The sequence below is a fragment of the Dromiciops gliroides genome, chromosome 1 (genome assembly GCF_019393635.1).
Source record: "Dromiciops gliroides isolate mDroGli1 chromosome 1, mDroGli1.pri, whole genome shotgun sequence".
NCBI lineage: Eukaryota > Metazoa > Chordata > Mammalia > Microbiotheria > Microbiotheriidae > Dromiciops > Dromiciops gliroides.
Window position 1 is genome coordinate 157,171,910 of NC_057861.1, and position 17,608 is coordinate 157,189,517.

The 17,608-nt window shown below is 35.5% G+C and overlaps 1 protein-coding gene across 1 annotated transcript in view; it reads right to left on the reverse strand.

Annotated features, from left to right (window-relative positions):
* CNBD1 (cyclic nucleotide binding domain containing 1) overlaps window positions 1–17,608 on the reverse strand; it is a 597,705-nt gene that overhangs the window by 244,265 nt on the left and 335,832 nt on the right. Inside the window, 1 exon segment of the mRNA XM_043992600.1 lies at window positions 6,625–6,821. Within this exon segment, the coding sequence (XP_043848535.1) occupies window positions 6,625–6,821 (197 nt within the window).

The following is a 17,608-nucleotide window of genomic DNA, read 5'->3' on the forward strand; positions in this document are numbered from 1 at the left end:
CATTTTTTGTTTATACCTTCAGTATGGATGGATTCAAGTAAATCTCTAACAGAAACTGACATTCCCATAATTCACTAAGAACAGAGAATTTGATTTTTATAAGGAAGAAGCTTTTTTGGAGGGGGAGTATGCTATCAAGTATTTAGTATTCTAAATCTAAAATATGTGCAGAAATTAGGCTATCTAGTCTCACCATGTCTCACATTCTGACTAGCATTACAGTTACCTTAAGCCAGTTTAATGAATTAGAGATATAATCGTGATATTTCACTTCTGTGTCATATAAAGTAGCCATCATTCTCGCAGAAAACAGAGGCTTGCAAAAATCTATCCACTCCACAAGGATGAATGAATTAAAAAAAAAATTTGTTAAACACCATCAAGAATGGCAAGTTGGTATAGTGGTTAATGATCCATCCTGGAAGCAAAGAAGATATGGGTTCAATATAATAACTGTGCAATCTTGGGCAAATCGCTTAACCTCTGGGTGCTAGAAGCACTTTTCTAAGACTGTAAATTATAGAAAATAAGTTAATCTATGGGGGGGGGGGTTCACTATATCAGTGAAATCCCAGGTCCCATCCTTATTCCCTATATGGAAAGCACTAGGGATACAAATCTAAAAATACAGTCCTTCCTCTCATGGGCTCACATTCTAATGGGTGAGGTGACATATAGAGAAGGGAAGATATTAAGACAGATGTCCCAAGATTGTTCCTCTAGGAAAATGACAAATAACAGGGATTCTTAGCTGACATTGGTGAGTAAGATGGCTATAGCTATGGGCAGGACAGATTGTAAGACACTTTCCCCATCCTGGCTGGATTCTGTTCTTCTTACCCCGTTTCTATGAAGGAGGAAACAGAGAATCCCTGTGATGGCAGGAAAGTTGTGATTGTAGTGGAAAGCACAGTATGGAGGAGGGCATTGGGAGATGAAGTGTCCTATGCAAGGGGCAGCAAGCAAGACAATGTAGCTGGATTGGATAACATGTATATGGAGGGGAGTAAAGAATATGAAGATTGTAAAAAGAAGAAGGGAGCAAGTTGTCCCCCTTCATACCAGGTGGCATCTAGGCTAGGCAAATAACCAAGCAGGCTGGGTTAGTGAATAGGAAGAATTGTCCACTGGCTAAATAAAGGATCTCACTTTATTCTGGGCCCCTTTTCACAACAGTGTCATTTTTTCATTAATTTTATTCTTGAGGACAGCTAGGTGGTGTAGTGAATGAAGCACCAGTCCTGGATTCAGAATGACCTGAGTTCAAATACGGCCTCAGACACCTGACACTAGCTGTGTGACCCTGAGCAACTCACTTAACCTTCATTGCCCCAGCCAAAAGATTATTTTAAAGATATTTTGATGAAGAAAGTGGAGTAGTGATAATTTTCCATTTCACAAATCTGCAATAATTATGGTATCCAAAAGAGACAGTCCTTTGTTTTCAAGAATTGAATATGTATTTTAGCTAGGTTTTGCTAAAGGACTATCCTTTGTCAAACCAGGTATTATTCAATCAGTCAATAAACATTGCTTAAGTGACTATTTTGCCATGCACCTGAGAAATGAATTCAGAATAATTTTTTCTTTCCAACATAAAAATGTATAGATGTGCAAAAAGTCTCCCAAGTCAATTTTGTTTGTTCTTAGAAAAGCAAATTTATATTTGATGATTAGAATATGTTTTAGATTTTAAAGTATACCATCCTTGTTCAACTCAAAATGCAATAATGAAATCAGCATGACTTCTAGATCTCCAACAAGCTTTGAATGTAAGAAACAGCAAGCAACAAACATACTTTAAAAAGTGTAAGATTTGTAAATAGCAGGGAGAGGTTACACACCACCTCTTAAATAATTCCATTAGACCATCTATATACTGAACACAATATCCAAGAGATGCATCTTAAGCTCTTCCCCCTATTCAATTCTGGGCCCAGGTCACTGGTGTTTTAATATTGTATAGCCTAAAATTCTAGCTGTGATGTTTAAAATCTAATGTGTAGTCGCCTGACCTGACCCCAGTGTGGGGGAGAAATTAGCTAAGATTTACTGATCAATTTAGCAAGAGTTTAGGCTTTTAAGTATTTATTATAGTAGTAGTAGTAGTAGTAGTAGTAGTAGTAGTAGTAGTAGTAGTAGTAGTAGTAGGCCTCCACCAGTCGAGGATGACCATGGATCAGCACCTTGAAGAGCCACAGGCCACAGTGTGGCTGTGCAGTCCGATACGGGAGCCTCAGCTCCTGAGTGACATAACCGGTAACTGCCGCATCCCGTGTTATATCTACCCCATGAGGAATAGCTGGAGTGTCCTCTCCAGGGCACTGGCCTGGGCAGATCAATATGGAAAACAAGCTGTTGCCCATGCAGCTTTTATTTATTAAAGTATATTAGAAATTAGTGAAGAGGGGGCAGCTAGATAGCACAGTAGATAGAGCACTGGCCCTGGAGTCAGGCATACCTGAGTTCAAATCCGGCCTCAGACACTTAACACTTACTAGCTGTGTGACCCTGGGCAAGTCACTTAACCCCAAATTGCCTCACTAATAAAAAAAAAATAAGAAAAGAAAAGAAAAAAAAAAAGAAGTTAGTGAAGAGAGAGAGAGAGAGAGAGATTGAGAACAGAATCATTATAGCATGGAAAATCCTAGCTTAAATCTATTCGGCATAGCCAGAGAGAGAAACATTCCTTTCCTAGCAGCCCACGTGAAGTCCTGCCACCACGCCAAAGTCCGTATGAAAAGACCCTGATCATCCACGGCTTCTCCCAGATTCTCTTGGATTCCTTCAAGATACATTTCAAATCCCCTTTTCCATACTCAGTTTCACCCTGTCCCCCACCCACCCACCCCCAGCTTCTATTGTCATCTTTTTTGGATTCTTCCTACTCTGTATGTATTTTGCACATACTTAGCTGATTCCATGCTATCTATCTATAATAACTTAGGCTTCTTGAATTCAGAGGCCATTTGTGGTCATTCTTTGTATCCCGAATACTTATCACAGTGCTTAACATAAGGTAATTGCTTAATAAATGCCAAAATACTGACTTGCAAATAAGAAATTATAAAAATAAGACAGTATAAGAGATGTCTTCAGAGAATTATATGATCAAAAATAAAAGATTTTCTTGTCATTTGACCATATCAGGACTGAAACATAACTAATGGATGGCCTGTATCATTCATTGGTTTCCTTGTAATGTCAAGAGAATTTGAATATGGCTCCTGGTATTTTAGGTGGATATCTGGTGGCAAATTCGTGTGAAGATATAAGCATGGTAGTCACTTAGGAGATGTATTATAATCTACAGCACTGGAAAGTACCTAAATGGATTGGATAGGAAGATTAGAATGTTTGAAGCAGAGCAATACCTTTCAAAACTGCAGATGGGAGTAGGGGGATAGGGAGGAGTCCTAATCAACTAGCATCTAAAGGAAATTATTTTTAAATAGATTATGTTGATTATATGAAAAAATATTTTGAATTTTTACTTAAATAAATCAATGCTACTAGAATTAAAAGAAAAAATACAGTCAAAATATTTTATCAATTAACTTTGATAAAAGTCTAATATATGAAAAATATTGTGTCACATTTTAAGACTTATAGCCATTCTTTGGTTAATCATTTATCTAAGACTATAAACAAATAGGTTTTACTTAATTTTTAAAATATGTAAAAGTTTTCAAAATTTATCAATGAAATATAAATGAAAAGCACACTGAAGTAAGACTCATCAAACTGACAAAGATGAAAATGAAGAAAAAATTCAATGGAATTTTAGGGAAATATATGTTAATTGATGTTAGTGAGGCTTAGAAGTTGTCTAATGATTTTGGACATTAATATAAAATTATATAAGTTGTAAGTCTTTTAATATAGTTACTGACATTTTATTTAGAATTTTATCATATAAATAAATCTGTTTTAAAAGTGAGACAAAATAAAGTATTATTTATGATGTTTTTGCTATCATGTCCTATGATGTCATCACAGAAATTGTTATTCTAAACCATTCCTGTCTTTAACTCAGCAAGTATACTCTCTGCCTAAGGGGTTTCGTTTCCATAACGTTCAACTTCCATCTGTATGCAGATGGCTTCCAAATGTTTATTTATCCTTAGCCATAATACCTTCCCTGAGCACCAAACTTAAATATCCAGCTTCCTAGACACTGCTCTTAGATTCCCAACAAGTATGGGCAAAGAGGCAGATTTAGGCTCACTATAAGGACAAATCTTTCTAAAAAAAATATCATGCTATTATCTAGTGGGCTGCCATAGAAGGCAACTGATTCCCCCTCACTAGAGCCCTTCAAAGAAATTCCAAATAATTCCTTGTTGGTTATGTCTCTGTTGTTTTAACTTCCCTAATGTCTCTGTTGTTTTAACTTCCCTAATACTGTTGGAGGCACCATCACCTTTCCATTCACCCAGATTCACAACTTCTATCTCATCCTCAATTACTGACTCTCACTCCACATGTTCAATTATTTACTAAATCACATTGTTTCACAACGTATTTCTTATATATCCCCCTCATCTGTTAACAATGATCCTTATTTTTTCTTGCCTGAACTTTTGCAATAACCTCGTAATTAGTTTTCTTCCCTAAAATCTCTCCCCTCTTCAACCCATCTTCCATCTAGAAGCTCAGGTGATTTTCCTAGAGCATATGTCTGATCATGTTATTCCTACTCCATAAAATACAGTGGCTTCCAATTCCCTCTCAGATCAATTATAAATTACTTTGATTTGGTGTTTCAATTTTTCCAAAATCTGGCTTTGTCTTATTTCAAGATTGTCATCACTCCCTTTCACAATCTGTTTCTAGTCATATTGACCTCCTTGCTGTTCCTCACACTCACTCCATTTCCTGCCTCTGTGCTTTTGCATTTCCCATTTTTCAAGTCTGGAATGTATTCCCTTATCAATTTTGCCTTAGAATATCTGGTTTCTTTCAAGTTGCAACTCAAGCCCATCTTTACAAGGAACCTTTACTTTTTGACAGGACAATAAGGGTTAAGTGACTTGCCCAGGGTCACACAGCTAGTAAGTGTCCAGTGTCTGAGGCTGGATTTGAACTCAGGTACTCCTGAATCAAGGGCTGGTGCTTTAATCCACTGTGCCACCTAGCTACCCACAAGGAGCCTTTTCTGATCTGTTCCCCCAACTCTAGCTTTTAGTGATTTCTTTCTAAAATATCCCTTGCATTTATGTACACACAGCATGTGTATGTATGTATATATACATGCAAACATGTTTATATATACACACATAAATATACAGCGTGTATATATACTTATATATGTGCATATGGTCCACCCAATTGACCTATACCTTCTTGACAGCAGAGGATCTCACTTTTGATGTGTGTCCACAGAACTTACTACAGTGTCTAGAATATAGTAGGTCCTTAATAAATGTAGGGGATTGATTGATGTTGTATAGGAAAAGAGTCTTATTGAGGAATGGATTAGCCTGGATAACTCTGTTCTTTTAAACTCAAATTCTGTGAGTCTAAACCATGTATGTTCAGCTCAATCTGCACAAAATTTAGTTCATTTCTTTCCCTAACTTGTATTTCTTTTTGGTTTTCCCATTTATTTTAATGGCCCTAAAATATGCTTCCAGATCACCATCTTTACTAAACCTGACACCATGAATCATAAAATCTTATAATTTGAAGGAACTTTAACAGTCATCTAGGTCAACACACTCATAATCAGAAAATTCTTCTAAAATAGGGAGTTGTTCATTTCTTTTTTTCACAGAGGTGAAGCTTATGGATTCCTCCTCAAAATATGTTTTTAAATGCAAAAAAATGTAGGATTATAAAAATAAACCAAATTTATTCAAATATAGTTATTAAACTATAACAATTTCACAAACTCTTCATTAAGTTCCCCCATTCTAAAGCATATCTATCTACTGATCATCCAGCCTTTGCTTAAATACCTCCTGTGAAGGGAAACTACCTCCAGAGACAGTTGGACAGCTCTAAACGTTAGAAAGCTTTTTCATGACATCAATTGTAAATCTGCCTATGCAGTTTCCACATCTTAATACTAATTGTGTCTTATGTAGCTGTGTGTAATATGTCTAACCAATCTTACACATGATAAACATTGAAGACAGCCATCATAAAACACTGAAATCTTCCTTTCTCAGGCTAATGTTCCCAGTTCTTGACTTTTTTGAGCCTCAGTTTCCATGTCGGTAAAGTGAGAGAATTGAACCAAATGGATACAAGCAAAACAGCACTATCCAGCAATGGATGGACAAGTGCATTTTTAAGTCCTATCAGGACACAAAAGTAGTTTAAGAGCAAACTGGGCAATGAAAACATTACTTAACAAATGTTTAAATTCAAATATAAGAAATTATAAGAAGAGGAATGAACAATAAGTAAAAAAAAATTCCAACATGGATAGTATCAGACATATAAATGTAATAACCAAATTTCAAATTCAGTTATCATTTGAGAACCTGTAGTTTTAGAAAAGAAAATAAATTAATAACAGTTCTCCCAAGATTATAATTACCTAATCAAGGAGATGTGGAGTTGTATATCAGAACAAGTTCAAACTATTTCATAACAATAAATGGATGAAGTACTTACTATTATGCAGTGTGGACTGATGAAAGAACGATATTTTGTAAGTGGATTCTCCTGGAAAAATTCTTCTTCAGATGAATGTACTGAGGATGGGTCACTGAAAAAATCTGCAGATGACAATTCAATCATTTTCTTGTATACTTTGCTCCTTGGTCGGACAGCTCCTTTCAATATGATATAAAAACCTTCATTTGCAATTACTGGAAGAAAATTAAAGAAAAAGAAGTTAAACTTTAATTTCCTAGACCTCCTCCGTGAATGTGAATACCATTTCTGATTTGTCTTTTGTTTTAATTCATTTATTTCATGATGTACAATATCAATGGCCCTCTAAGAGTAATCATTCTCAATATTTAATCTCAACTCTTAACACAAAATTGTACACGAGATAAAGAGCTAGATACACTGATAAAGTATTTATTAAGCACTTATAGTGTGCCCAGCACTGTGCAGGAAAAGCAGTTTAGTATAATTTAAAGGATTATAATAATTAATCAGAGGCCATTGTCTAGAACACTGGTGCCAAGGGCCCACAATGAAACCATCAGAGAACAATTAAGTATTTAGCCAAGCTGCACTACTAGCTGTTAGCTGACCTTATCCTGCTGTCTTCTACCTCTGTGCATCTGTACATCCTATTTCCAATACTTGTAACAGAATCACTTCAACATTCTACCTTCCTTTCCAGGCCAGATTCAGATGCTCCTTCCTATGCAAAGCCTTTTCCAATGTCCCCACTACAAGTTAGTAATAAGTGATTTTCCTTCTACAAATCTCATATGCCTACTTTTGCCTATACATGTGTGTGTGTGTGAACAGTCTCATTCTCTCACATTGGAGACATGGACATTTCTTATCTTGCTGTGAGATTATAAACTCCTTGAAGGCAAGAACATTGTTGACTACCAGTGGTTGAAAGAAATCTATGGTACAGGGGACAGAATGCCAGCTTTGTATCAAGAGAATAAGTTCAAAGCCTAGGTCTAGTAGTCACTAGCTATATGACCACAGATAAGCTACTTCTTTCTCATTCTCTTTATCTAAGTAATAGAGATAATCATTTCACTAGTTATCTCACAGGATTGCTGTAAGAACTATTTTGCCAACCTTATATTATTCTTCAAAGGTGAATTGGCATTATTTCATAGGACACTGCATTTAGTAAACACGTAATAAATGTCAGATGAAATCATTTAAAGATGTGGAACTGAGTATAAGTTTAATAATGTAGGCACAGAGACACAGAGGATGGTAGGTTCACACTGGTAGCTATGTTATAAAGAGGATTCTCAATCAAGTACCATTTGGACTATATGGTCTCTGAGCTCCCAGTTGTGAGCTTCTATCTCTGAATGATGAATGCAGCTTAAGCTGTACCATTCCTTCCAAACTCTGCTCTCAGTTTAGTGACAATGAATTAATCAAATAAAATAATCTATATTATCTCCTGTATCATTAACATTAACCCTCTCCCTAAACCAAATAATCAGGAAAAATTTCCTTCTCCTTAAGAAAGTCTTTTTTTTCAGGGCAACGAGGGTTAAGTGACTTGCCCAGGGTAACACAGCTAGTGTCAAGTGTCTGAGACCAGATTTGAACTCAGGTCTTCCTAAATCCAGGGCCGGTTCTTGGTCCACTGTGCCACCTAGATTCCCCCTAGAAAGTCTTTAAGAAATAAAGTTAGTGATGAAAATTTTGGGACATTAGCAAAAATATTTTGGTCACTGTTTTTCTTTTTTCTTAGTCCTTCAATTTATACCTTGTATTACTTTTTTTTAAAAAATCAAATTTTACCACACAGGTTTTTTGCTTAATTTATCTCTATAGAATACTAGCCCTCTGTGATAAGAGCAACATTTATTCCATATAGACCAGGGCAGCTTCTCTCTACAGAGATAAGGAAAACATCCTAGAGACTTAATTAATTAGCTCCAGGCACTAAGTCTAAACTATTGAAGGAGTTTTCCAGTTGCCTTAATAAAAAAAAAATTTTTTAATTTAAAAACCCCACCAGCCCTCATGGAATGGAGGCTACTTATACTTTATGGATTTCCTACTGCTCTGTAGTCACCACATACTTCTAACAAAGCTCACAACCATGGCAAATAAAGAGGTTAGGGCAGATGTTTCCAAATGAATCAATGCTGTATCTTTAGTAAATATCCTCTCCATTCCACTGGTAAGAGAATTTCTTTTATTAAACGTTATATGGTCTATGAGTGTCTCTTTTCATTCCAGTACCTAGTCTGAAACACCAAACTGGACAGAGACAACTCTGACTCAGGACTTTCTTTGTATGATCATGCAAAGGTGATATTGTGTGAATTTCAGATAGGAAACTCATTCAGAGATGGATAAAATACATAAATAGTACAATTTGAAGGTTATACTTAGAGGGGGTCGTTTGTTTTTCATTTAGAAAGTTTTTCATTTAAAAGGAAGATCCATTGAGCAAAGAGAATTGGAAGTGACTCTGCTATTATCTGTGGTCTTGGGAAAATTAGTTAACTCCTCGAGCACTTAGCATCTTCATGTGTAAATTGAAGGGTTTGAACTACATGATTTTTAAGGTTATTCTTCCCCACCTTTCTGGCTTTAAAAGTGTTTCTTATTCTAATTAAAATTTACCACTAAAAAAGCATCTTAATATATGATCTTGAATAATGTATTTCAGAAGTTTTTTCCATTTAAATGGTTAATAGTTTGAAAATTTGTATACACTTTGAAACTATGCACTGAATAAGCAAGCTTAAAGATTTTATACTTTAAGTGAAAAACAACCTACTACATGATGTTATTGTAATATATACATCTTTATAGTTTTTTCAATAAAATATCAATTTATAACTTTTTTGTACATGTTATATGGTGATATAATATGTATTTGTGTATATATAATCTGTAACATAATCTATATGTACGTATATAAATGGCACATATAATCTATATACATTACAATGTAATATAATCTGTTATATGTGTATGTGACGCAGTGGATAAAGAACTAGGCATGAAGTGAGGAAGATACTACCTGTGATCCTGGGTAAGTCACTTAACCCCTGCCTTAGTTTTCTCAACAATAAAGTAGCAGTAAAAACAGCACTTACCTTGCAGGGTTGTTGTGAAGATAAAATGAGATTATTCTAAAGTGCTTATTATTGTGCCTGGAACATACTAGGTGCTATATAAATGCTTATTCCCTTTCCCTTCATTCATATGTACATATGTATGTATGCATGCATATGTTTAATATAACATTACTATAGTATATATGTCATACATGATGTATGATTTATTACCATGTAATAACATATGATCAATTTGTGATGTAAGTCAGTATAGAGAAGGATCGGTCCTATTTGTTGACCAAGTGACCCATATAATACATGGGATTACAGAGGCAAATAATTATGTTGAAATAATTTTTTAAAATTTCACAGACCCTAGGTTAACAACTACCTATTACTACAGTAAAGATCCTTTTGTTTGGGGGATAGGGGTTTGGGGTGGTGGGCAGGACATGGTTCATGAGATGAATATAAAGGCAAAAATAGTAGAATGTACCAGAACAAGGCAGCTAGGAGTGAGGAAAAACCAATTTTGAGTGCCCTTCCTTTAAGTCTGCTTCTTTGACACTGCAAAGAGAAGCTGAGTAATGGCACAAATGGCTGAGCCCCTCAGTGAATGGGATTATGACTCTTCTGAAAGAATATAATAACAGGAGCAATTAGGTATCAATGGATAGAGCACTGGCCCTGAAGTCAGAAGGACCTCAGTTCAGATACAGCTTCAGGTACTAGCTGGTGACCCTGGACAAGTCACTTAACCCTGATTGCCTCAGAAAATTAAAAAAGAAAGGAAAGAAAAAGAATAAAACAGCAGTTGGGTATAAAGTTTTATGGGATGGACCTTCTTTCCTAATTCCTAGGATAAGAAGAAGTAGGATCAGTGACCAAAAAGTTAAAACATGACTTTCCTAACTTTGTTGAGTTCCAAGCAAGCCTATATTGGTTGTAGGTAACTTCCATTTGAAAGAGACTAAAAGGATAGCAATAGAGTTACTGTGATTCCATTCCCATTTGTAAATTTCATGCCCATAAATTAAAAAGAATATACTTCAGTCTATGTATTGCACTTCATGACACCCAACTCACAGCCAGCCTGGGAGGCAGAGAAGTTTTCCTGGTGTGATGGTGTGATTTTGATTTGATATATTCCCACTGACCACACCTCTAATGCTTGAGAAGAAAGAAGCAGAGATTGTCAAATCTCTGGAGAGCAAAGGGAGCTTTGCATTTTTCTGGAGCTCTGTCTAGTATTAACAAGAACTTATAATCACCAAGGTGAATCTGGTCCTTATTGTGACAAGGATCCTTAAATGTCCACCATTTAGGGTTGATTTCCACTTGTTGGGGCATTTTCTTTCAAAAAATATTTAAGACTTTCAGTAGTCAGGCTTGAGGTGAGCCTCTGTCCATGAGTGACATGATCAGAGTCTTGTATACAGCCCCTCATTAGAATAGGCCCCCTTCTCATTATATTCATTCTCTCATTGTTAACCAATCAGAGTTGATTCTCACCTGTTAGGAACACTACTCACTTTTCTAAGGGTCAAGCATCAAAAAGTCTCCATGAGGGGTCTTTTGGTTTATGAAAAAAAGCCAAATGACCATCCTTTTATTAACTATCCTTTGGCTATAATTAATAAAATGATTGATTACCCAGAAATTATGTCTCTTGAACATTTCATGTCACAATACAATTATATATAGCATACATGAGACATATGTATATGTGTATATATACATATATGTGTGTGTGTGTATATATACATATATATACATATATATATGTATCAATATTCTTTCTTTCTTACAAATAATGGGCATTTAGTGAATGTTTATTGGATGAATGCATATTCCGTGAAAAGGATAAATTGTGTGACCTTATAAATGCACATAGCAAAATGAATTTCTCCTGTCTATCCTAGACCTAAATAAAAGGATTAGCACTCCCTAGTTTTAAAATAGTTATACCTTTCCCTTTATCTTTATAAAATGAACTTTTCTTAATCCCCTCCACTTTTATAAAATAGATACAATTTTCTACAGCAGTTAAAAGATTAAAATTTACATTACATATTGTCGGGTCAGCACCATAGTGAGGCTATATAACACTCAGAACTACTAGCCTGTTGACAGATAACAGAGGGAGACTTACTCTAATCATGTATTTTACAGCAGAGCTGTTCCAACACTAGAATAGATCATAAAAGCTGTGGTTGCTTTCTATTATCCATCATCTGAGCAATGACACTTTGGGTTATCCATCACAAGAAGAATGGCACTTAACATTATACATCATCTTCGAGATGGCTTTCTGATGATGTGCATCAAAAAGAAGTGTTTCCTTGGTAATTCAGTATTGCACAAGTTTAGTGTGGCTGATAGAAAACTATCTTTTTGCTTAGAAAAAAATTATTACATACATATGAGAGAAATTATTTTGCTATTACATTAATAACAATTATTAAATTAGGATCCAGGCTTTTCTTCTCACATTTCCTCATATAAAAAGTCAGTTTCTCAAAGACACAATTGATTGAAGAGATTGCCTTAACCCTTGGGGAACCTGCTTTTCCATTTTGGGCCTGACTCCACCCAATGAGGAGAACTTACTTCTGTTGAGAGTGCAAACAGAATCCAGTCTGGACAAGTCCTTACCCCAAGGAGAATATCCCCTGTCCTTATACCCCTCCATCAGACTTTAGGATGACCCAGGTCATAAAGGAGAAAAACAACCAAAGTGGTCTGGATGGAGATGGATTCCCCTATCCAGATGACTGGAGGCAACTGAGTCTTATGAACAAGCCATGTTATCAACAGGAGGAGCTAAAGACTTCTAGCCCAGTTCTTCATTAAATGTCCACCAATAAGAGTTGAGTTGCACTTGTCAGGAGTATTTTCTTTCAAAAAGCAGTTAAGGCTGTCAGGCTCTCCATGTTTCTGTCTTTGGTTTTCCAAAAGAAACCAAAGACATCAATTTATTGATTATTAGCTAGCCTAATGAATACATTGATTATTAATTACTCAGAAACTCTGTCTCAAGGGAATTTTTCATTCATCACACATGCTTCTTATTAGCACCGATTGTTTGTTTACATCTTTGTATCCCCAATGTCCAGCTCAGTGCTTTACATGTAGTAGGTGCTTAATAAATATTTCTTAAATTGAATTTCTTTGAGTCAAGGAACCTCATTCCAGATATTGAATAGAGGGTTAACAGGTAAGTATCCAACTCATTATCCAGACACTGGGTTAATCATTTTTGTTGTTGTTACTGTTTTGCTAGTTGTATTCCCTATAGATGTATGTCCATGGCCAAACTGGATTACCTTTGGTAGCCTGAACCAGGGCTATGAGCAATACTTCTCTATCTAGAACATCTAGTATCCTATCAAAAATTCTACCAGATACTTAGAATAGGTTTTCTTACTACTTAGGATGACTTGATAACTAGAAAGGTAATCCATTCCTTCTCTGAAATGTGAACTTCAAGATAAAAACTCGGGAAGCAGTTAAAAATTCTCAGACTGTTCACTTTACCAAAATGATATTAAGAAACAAACTTCCTTGTGAATACTATAGTCCAATGGCATCCAGTTACAGGATTAGTCACAGGTCAGTTTCAAGAGGCATACTTGGACTATTTAAGGACGTATTGGTGACTTCTAGAAAGGAAAATTGGACATATTTCTTGCCTATGCTGAGAAAAAAGTGTTACTTATCTCCAAAAGGTGGAAAAGCAGAAAAAGAAAATAACATGTTAGAAAAACTTCTATGAAATCTTATGATTATCCAGGGGTGGGGTGGAAGACAGTGACTGTACATTCTAAAAGTGGAATGGGCAGACATAAGAGATAGGTGACTTTCCATCCTTGTTGGTCTTTAAGCAAATATTGGAAGACAGCTTCACTGGAATGCAGCAGAAAAGCTTCTAGTTTAGGTATAGTTAAGTCTACATAGCCCCTAAAAACCTGTTTCTTTGTTAAATTGTTGAAGAAAAGGGCCAGGCTCCTCTCCCAATGGGAATCTCCAGAAGCTACTAGAGAAGGGTAGTGGACTGTCAGTGTGAGCCATCTTTAACTTAGGTAAAGATTTATGTTCAGTTGGTAAATAAAAATATACTTGTCTGGGGAAACCTGACCTGCATTAAATTTGTGCTAACCAAAGTAGTAAAAGAATTTTACTTCTGTCTGTTTCTATTATTAAAAGTAAATTATTAGGGGGCAGCTAGGTGGCACAGTGGATGAAGCACTAGCCTTGGATTCAAGAGTACCTGAGTTCAAATCCAGCCTCAGACACTTGACAGTTACTAGCTGTGTGACCCTGAGCAAGTCACTTAACCCTCATTGCCCTCTAAAACAACAACAACAAAAAAGTAAATTATTGGGGGCAGCTAGGTGTTGCAGTAGATAAAGCACTGGCCCTGGATTCAAATCTGGCCTCAGACACTTGACACTTACTAGCTATTTGACCCTGGGCAAGTCACTTAACCCTCATCGCCCTGCAAAAAAATAGTAAATTATTGTCTTGAACTAAAAATGTTGATTTTCCCAATTATAAATAAATCAATTTCACTGTATGTTAATGAAAATTGGCAAACCATGGTTGAGATTTAAGTTGTTGATTTAAATATAGTTTATTTAGGCTTTAGGAAATGGAAACTTTTTTGATTACTACAAATTTTTTTTTGTAATTTCAGCTTCATAAAAATATAGAATATCTGATGATATATTCTTAAAAGTGGGTGCTCTAGAATGCATGAAAATGCATGAAACAATAGAAAAATGGAACAGAGAAGAAGATAATACTTTTAAGAAAAATAATAAAAGAGAAAACCAAAATGATCTAAAATAAAAATAGTCTCATTTCTATTTCCTTTTTTGGATACATCCTTCAGTGAGAGTGGGCTCCATCCTAGCCCAGGATGATCATCATATTTCATTGATTTTAATTAACTTCCTTTTAAAATTTTTGTTTTAAGGAAAGTATTTAAGGTAGTATTTATTTGAAGTTTTATATAACTTCTAATACAGGTTATTTTCTTCTCTTTTCCTACCTTTGTGAGTTCAGTAACACTTTCTTCTAAAAATAGGTAAAAACATTTCTCTACTTTTTCTTTTTAGTAGCCACTAATGCATTCTCAAGTAGTCCAAATATACTTCTTGAAACTGACCCATTCCAAGCCAGTATCTGGTTGCCATTCTGAGCACTGGCCAGAATGCTCAGAAAAGAAGTTTGCTTCTTAGTATCATTTTGTTAAAGTGATCAGTGTAATCATCTTTCAAAGATGATTTTTTTTTAAAGTCCAAAGTTCAGAAATGGCATAAATTTTGCTCCTAGTTATCAAGACATTTTAGGTAATAATGAAACCTATCCTAAGTACCTCGTAGAATTTCTGATATCATGCTAGAAGGTATCCTTAGAGAAGTCCCCAGGCCTGGTTCTGGCTACCAAAGATATTATAGTCTACTCTGGCCATGGACATACATTTATAGGGTATATAGGTAGCAAAGCAAGAGAAGTAGTTTTAGAATAAGGAAAAGTTCACTGACATAAGAATATTTAACACTTAATAAGTGTTTGTTACCTACAGAGCAAGAGAAAGTATAGTGCAGTACAAGGGCTTTGGACTCAGGAAGACTGTAACGATTGGAATGATGCCACCTGCTGGAGACTTACTGTAGAAGAGTTCCACCCATGAAGTGAAGGTCTTTGAGAGCAAGACCAGGGGTCTTTTCTTTGGTGGGAGGAAGTGACGCGGGCGAGTGGGAGGAGGAAGGAAGAGACTGGCGCTCAGTCTCGCTCTTTTTCCTGAGGACTCTGGTGGAGAGTGGAGCTAGAAATGTGCTCTCCCTTTAATAGATAGGGATCTAGGCCTTTCTCTCTCTCTTTACCAAATTCTTATTCTCCTTAATGCTTAAAAGTCTAACTCTTGCTAAAGCTTATAATTTATTGGCGACCACTCATTAAATATTTTAGACAGTTTAGCTAGAATTTTAGCCCTTAACAGATGGCTGACCACGAAGAGGAAAGCTAAACCTCAGTCTTCTGATCTTCTGGTTGGGTAAGAAATTTCCCCTACCCTCTCCCTTTAACTGCTCAGTACTGGCGTACTGGCTGTGTTTTCCCTTTAAATTTTTTCGAATGGACCTTTTAAACTCCCTAATTACCCTATTTTTTATTTTAGTCTGTTTAACCAGACAAATGGGAGATAAGATCATGTTAATGCTTTGTTTTTGTGGATTTTCTATTTTTCTTTTTATTTTTGTTAGAAGAGCCAGCAACTTATTCACACCAGGAAATATCTCTCCCTCTCCCAACCATGCTTTTTCAGAGAAACCTGAAGAGATTCCTGCAGCTTTTCCCAGTTCTAACACTAATTGTTGCTCTAATTTTGCATGCCTGGAGGGAACGACCCACCCTCTAGAAGCTTTTAATCCCCTACCGCCTGGAGGCAAAGTGGGGGAAGAGGAATCCAGACCTGAGTTCAAAATCAAGTCTGATTCTAATTGTGCTGGTCCCTCCTCTCCTCTCCAAACCCCACCCTCCATTGCTTCCCCTGCCTAGGAAGTCCAGAGATCTAATGCTCATGCGCAACTTTCTCTAACTACATTTGCAGCTTCAGGCTCAGCCCTTCCCCAGCCTGGCTGTGCTTCTGAGACAACCTTAGAAAACCCTTTAAATTCCAGATATGCTCGTTTTGTTCATAATTTTGTTAACCTGCTTTTGTCTTTAATTAGTAATCTTCTAAAGCATTTGTACGGTGAAAAGACTGACAGACAATATAGAGGGGTTAAAGAAGAAAAATTTAAGCTAAATAAGAATGACAATCATCAACATAGTTCAAGACTCCACTTCTTTTGCCATGGAAGGGTATATATTTTACAGAAATGTAGAAGTAAGCAGCAAGGTATTGATATGAGTATTGGGGATTTTAGATATTGGAATCAAAAGTGTTCTAACTTTACTCAGAGTATTAATGTCAGTTCAGAGGTTACATAGGATTTCTATGCTATTACATATACATTTTGAAATTAATGGTATGGGTTTATTTTCATAGAGATTTTCATGATTTTGAGATTGTGTTTTATACTTAGTTTTTAAAACAAGGAGAATATTTGTAAAAGATTTTTATAGTCATGTGATCAAGTTTATATTTTATAATACTCTTATTAATATTAAGTTCATATTAATTTAGAATTCCTTAGTTTGAATTTCACTGTCTTTTATTGTTCCATGTGTATTTTCTTCTATTCATTTGTCTATCTAATTTTGAAACATTGCAAGATGGTTTTGATTTTATTATACAATGTAAATTCTAGGAGTATTGTGCTCCCATATTCTGAGTTGTTTGTTTTTGTTATTTTTTCTCAACTAATTATTTGATCAAACTCTTTAAAGCATTTCCCTGGCAAATTGGTTGCCATGGCAAGTGTAAACTGATTCTAGAAGTATTATTTTTGATAAGCATATTCCAAAAAAAAAAAAAGAGGGGAACGTTTGTAAAAGTTTTCTTTTTTCAAAAAAGCTTTCTTTGAGATTGTGTTGTGATTTAACTTGTATTTAAATGTTATGATTTTTCAAAAAAAGAAATTGTTTACTAAGTAAAAAAAAGGGTATTATTTGAAATTGTTGCATAATTATATATTATATTCTGAGTCAAGATGTATTCACATTTTTTGCAATCATTTATTATCCTCAATTTTTAAATCCACATGAGACTTGGATTATGGGAATTTATCATTTAAGACATTAATTGCCTTTATTCTGAGTTATCAGATGCCAGTTGGCCAAGATGCCATCCAATCACAAGAGGAATACATGCAAGAGCAGACACTGAACTGTCACATGAGGGGAGACATGCATGAAGTCAAGGTATGGCCGAGGGAACGGCTTTTGACAAATGTTGAGGTTGGATTCTC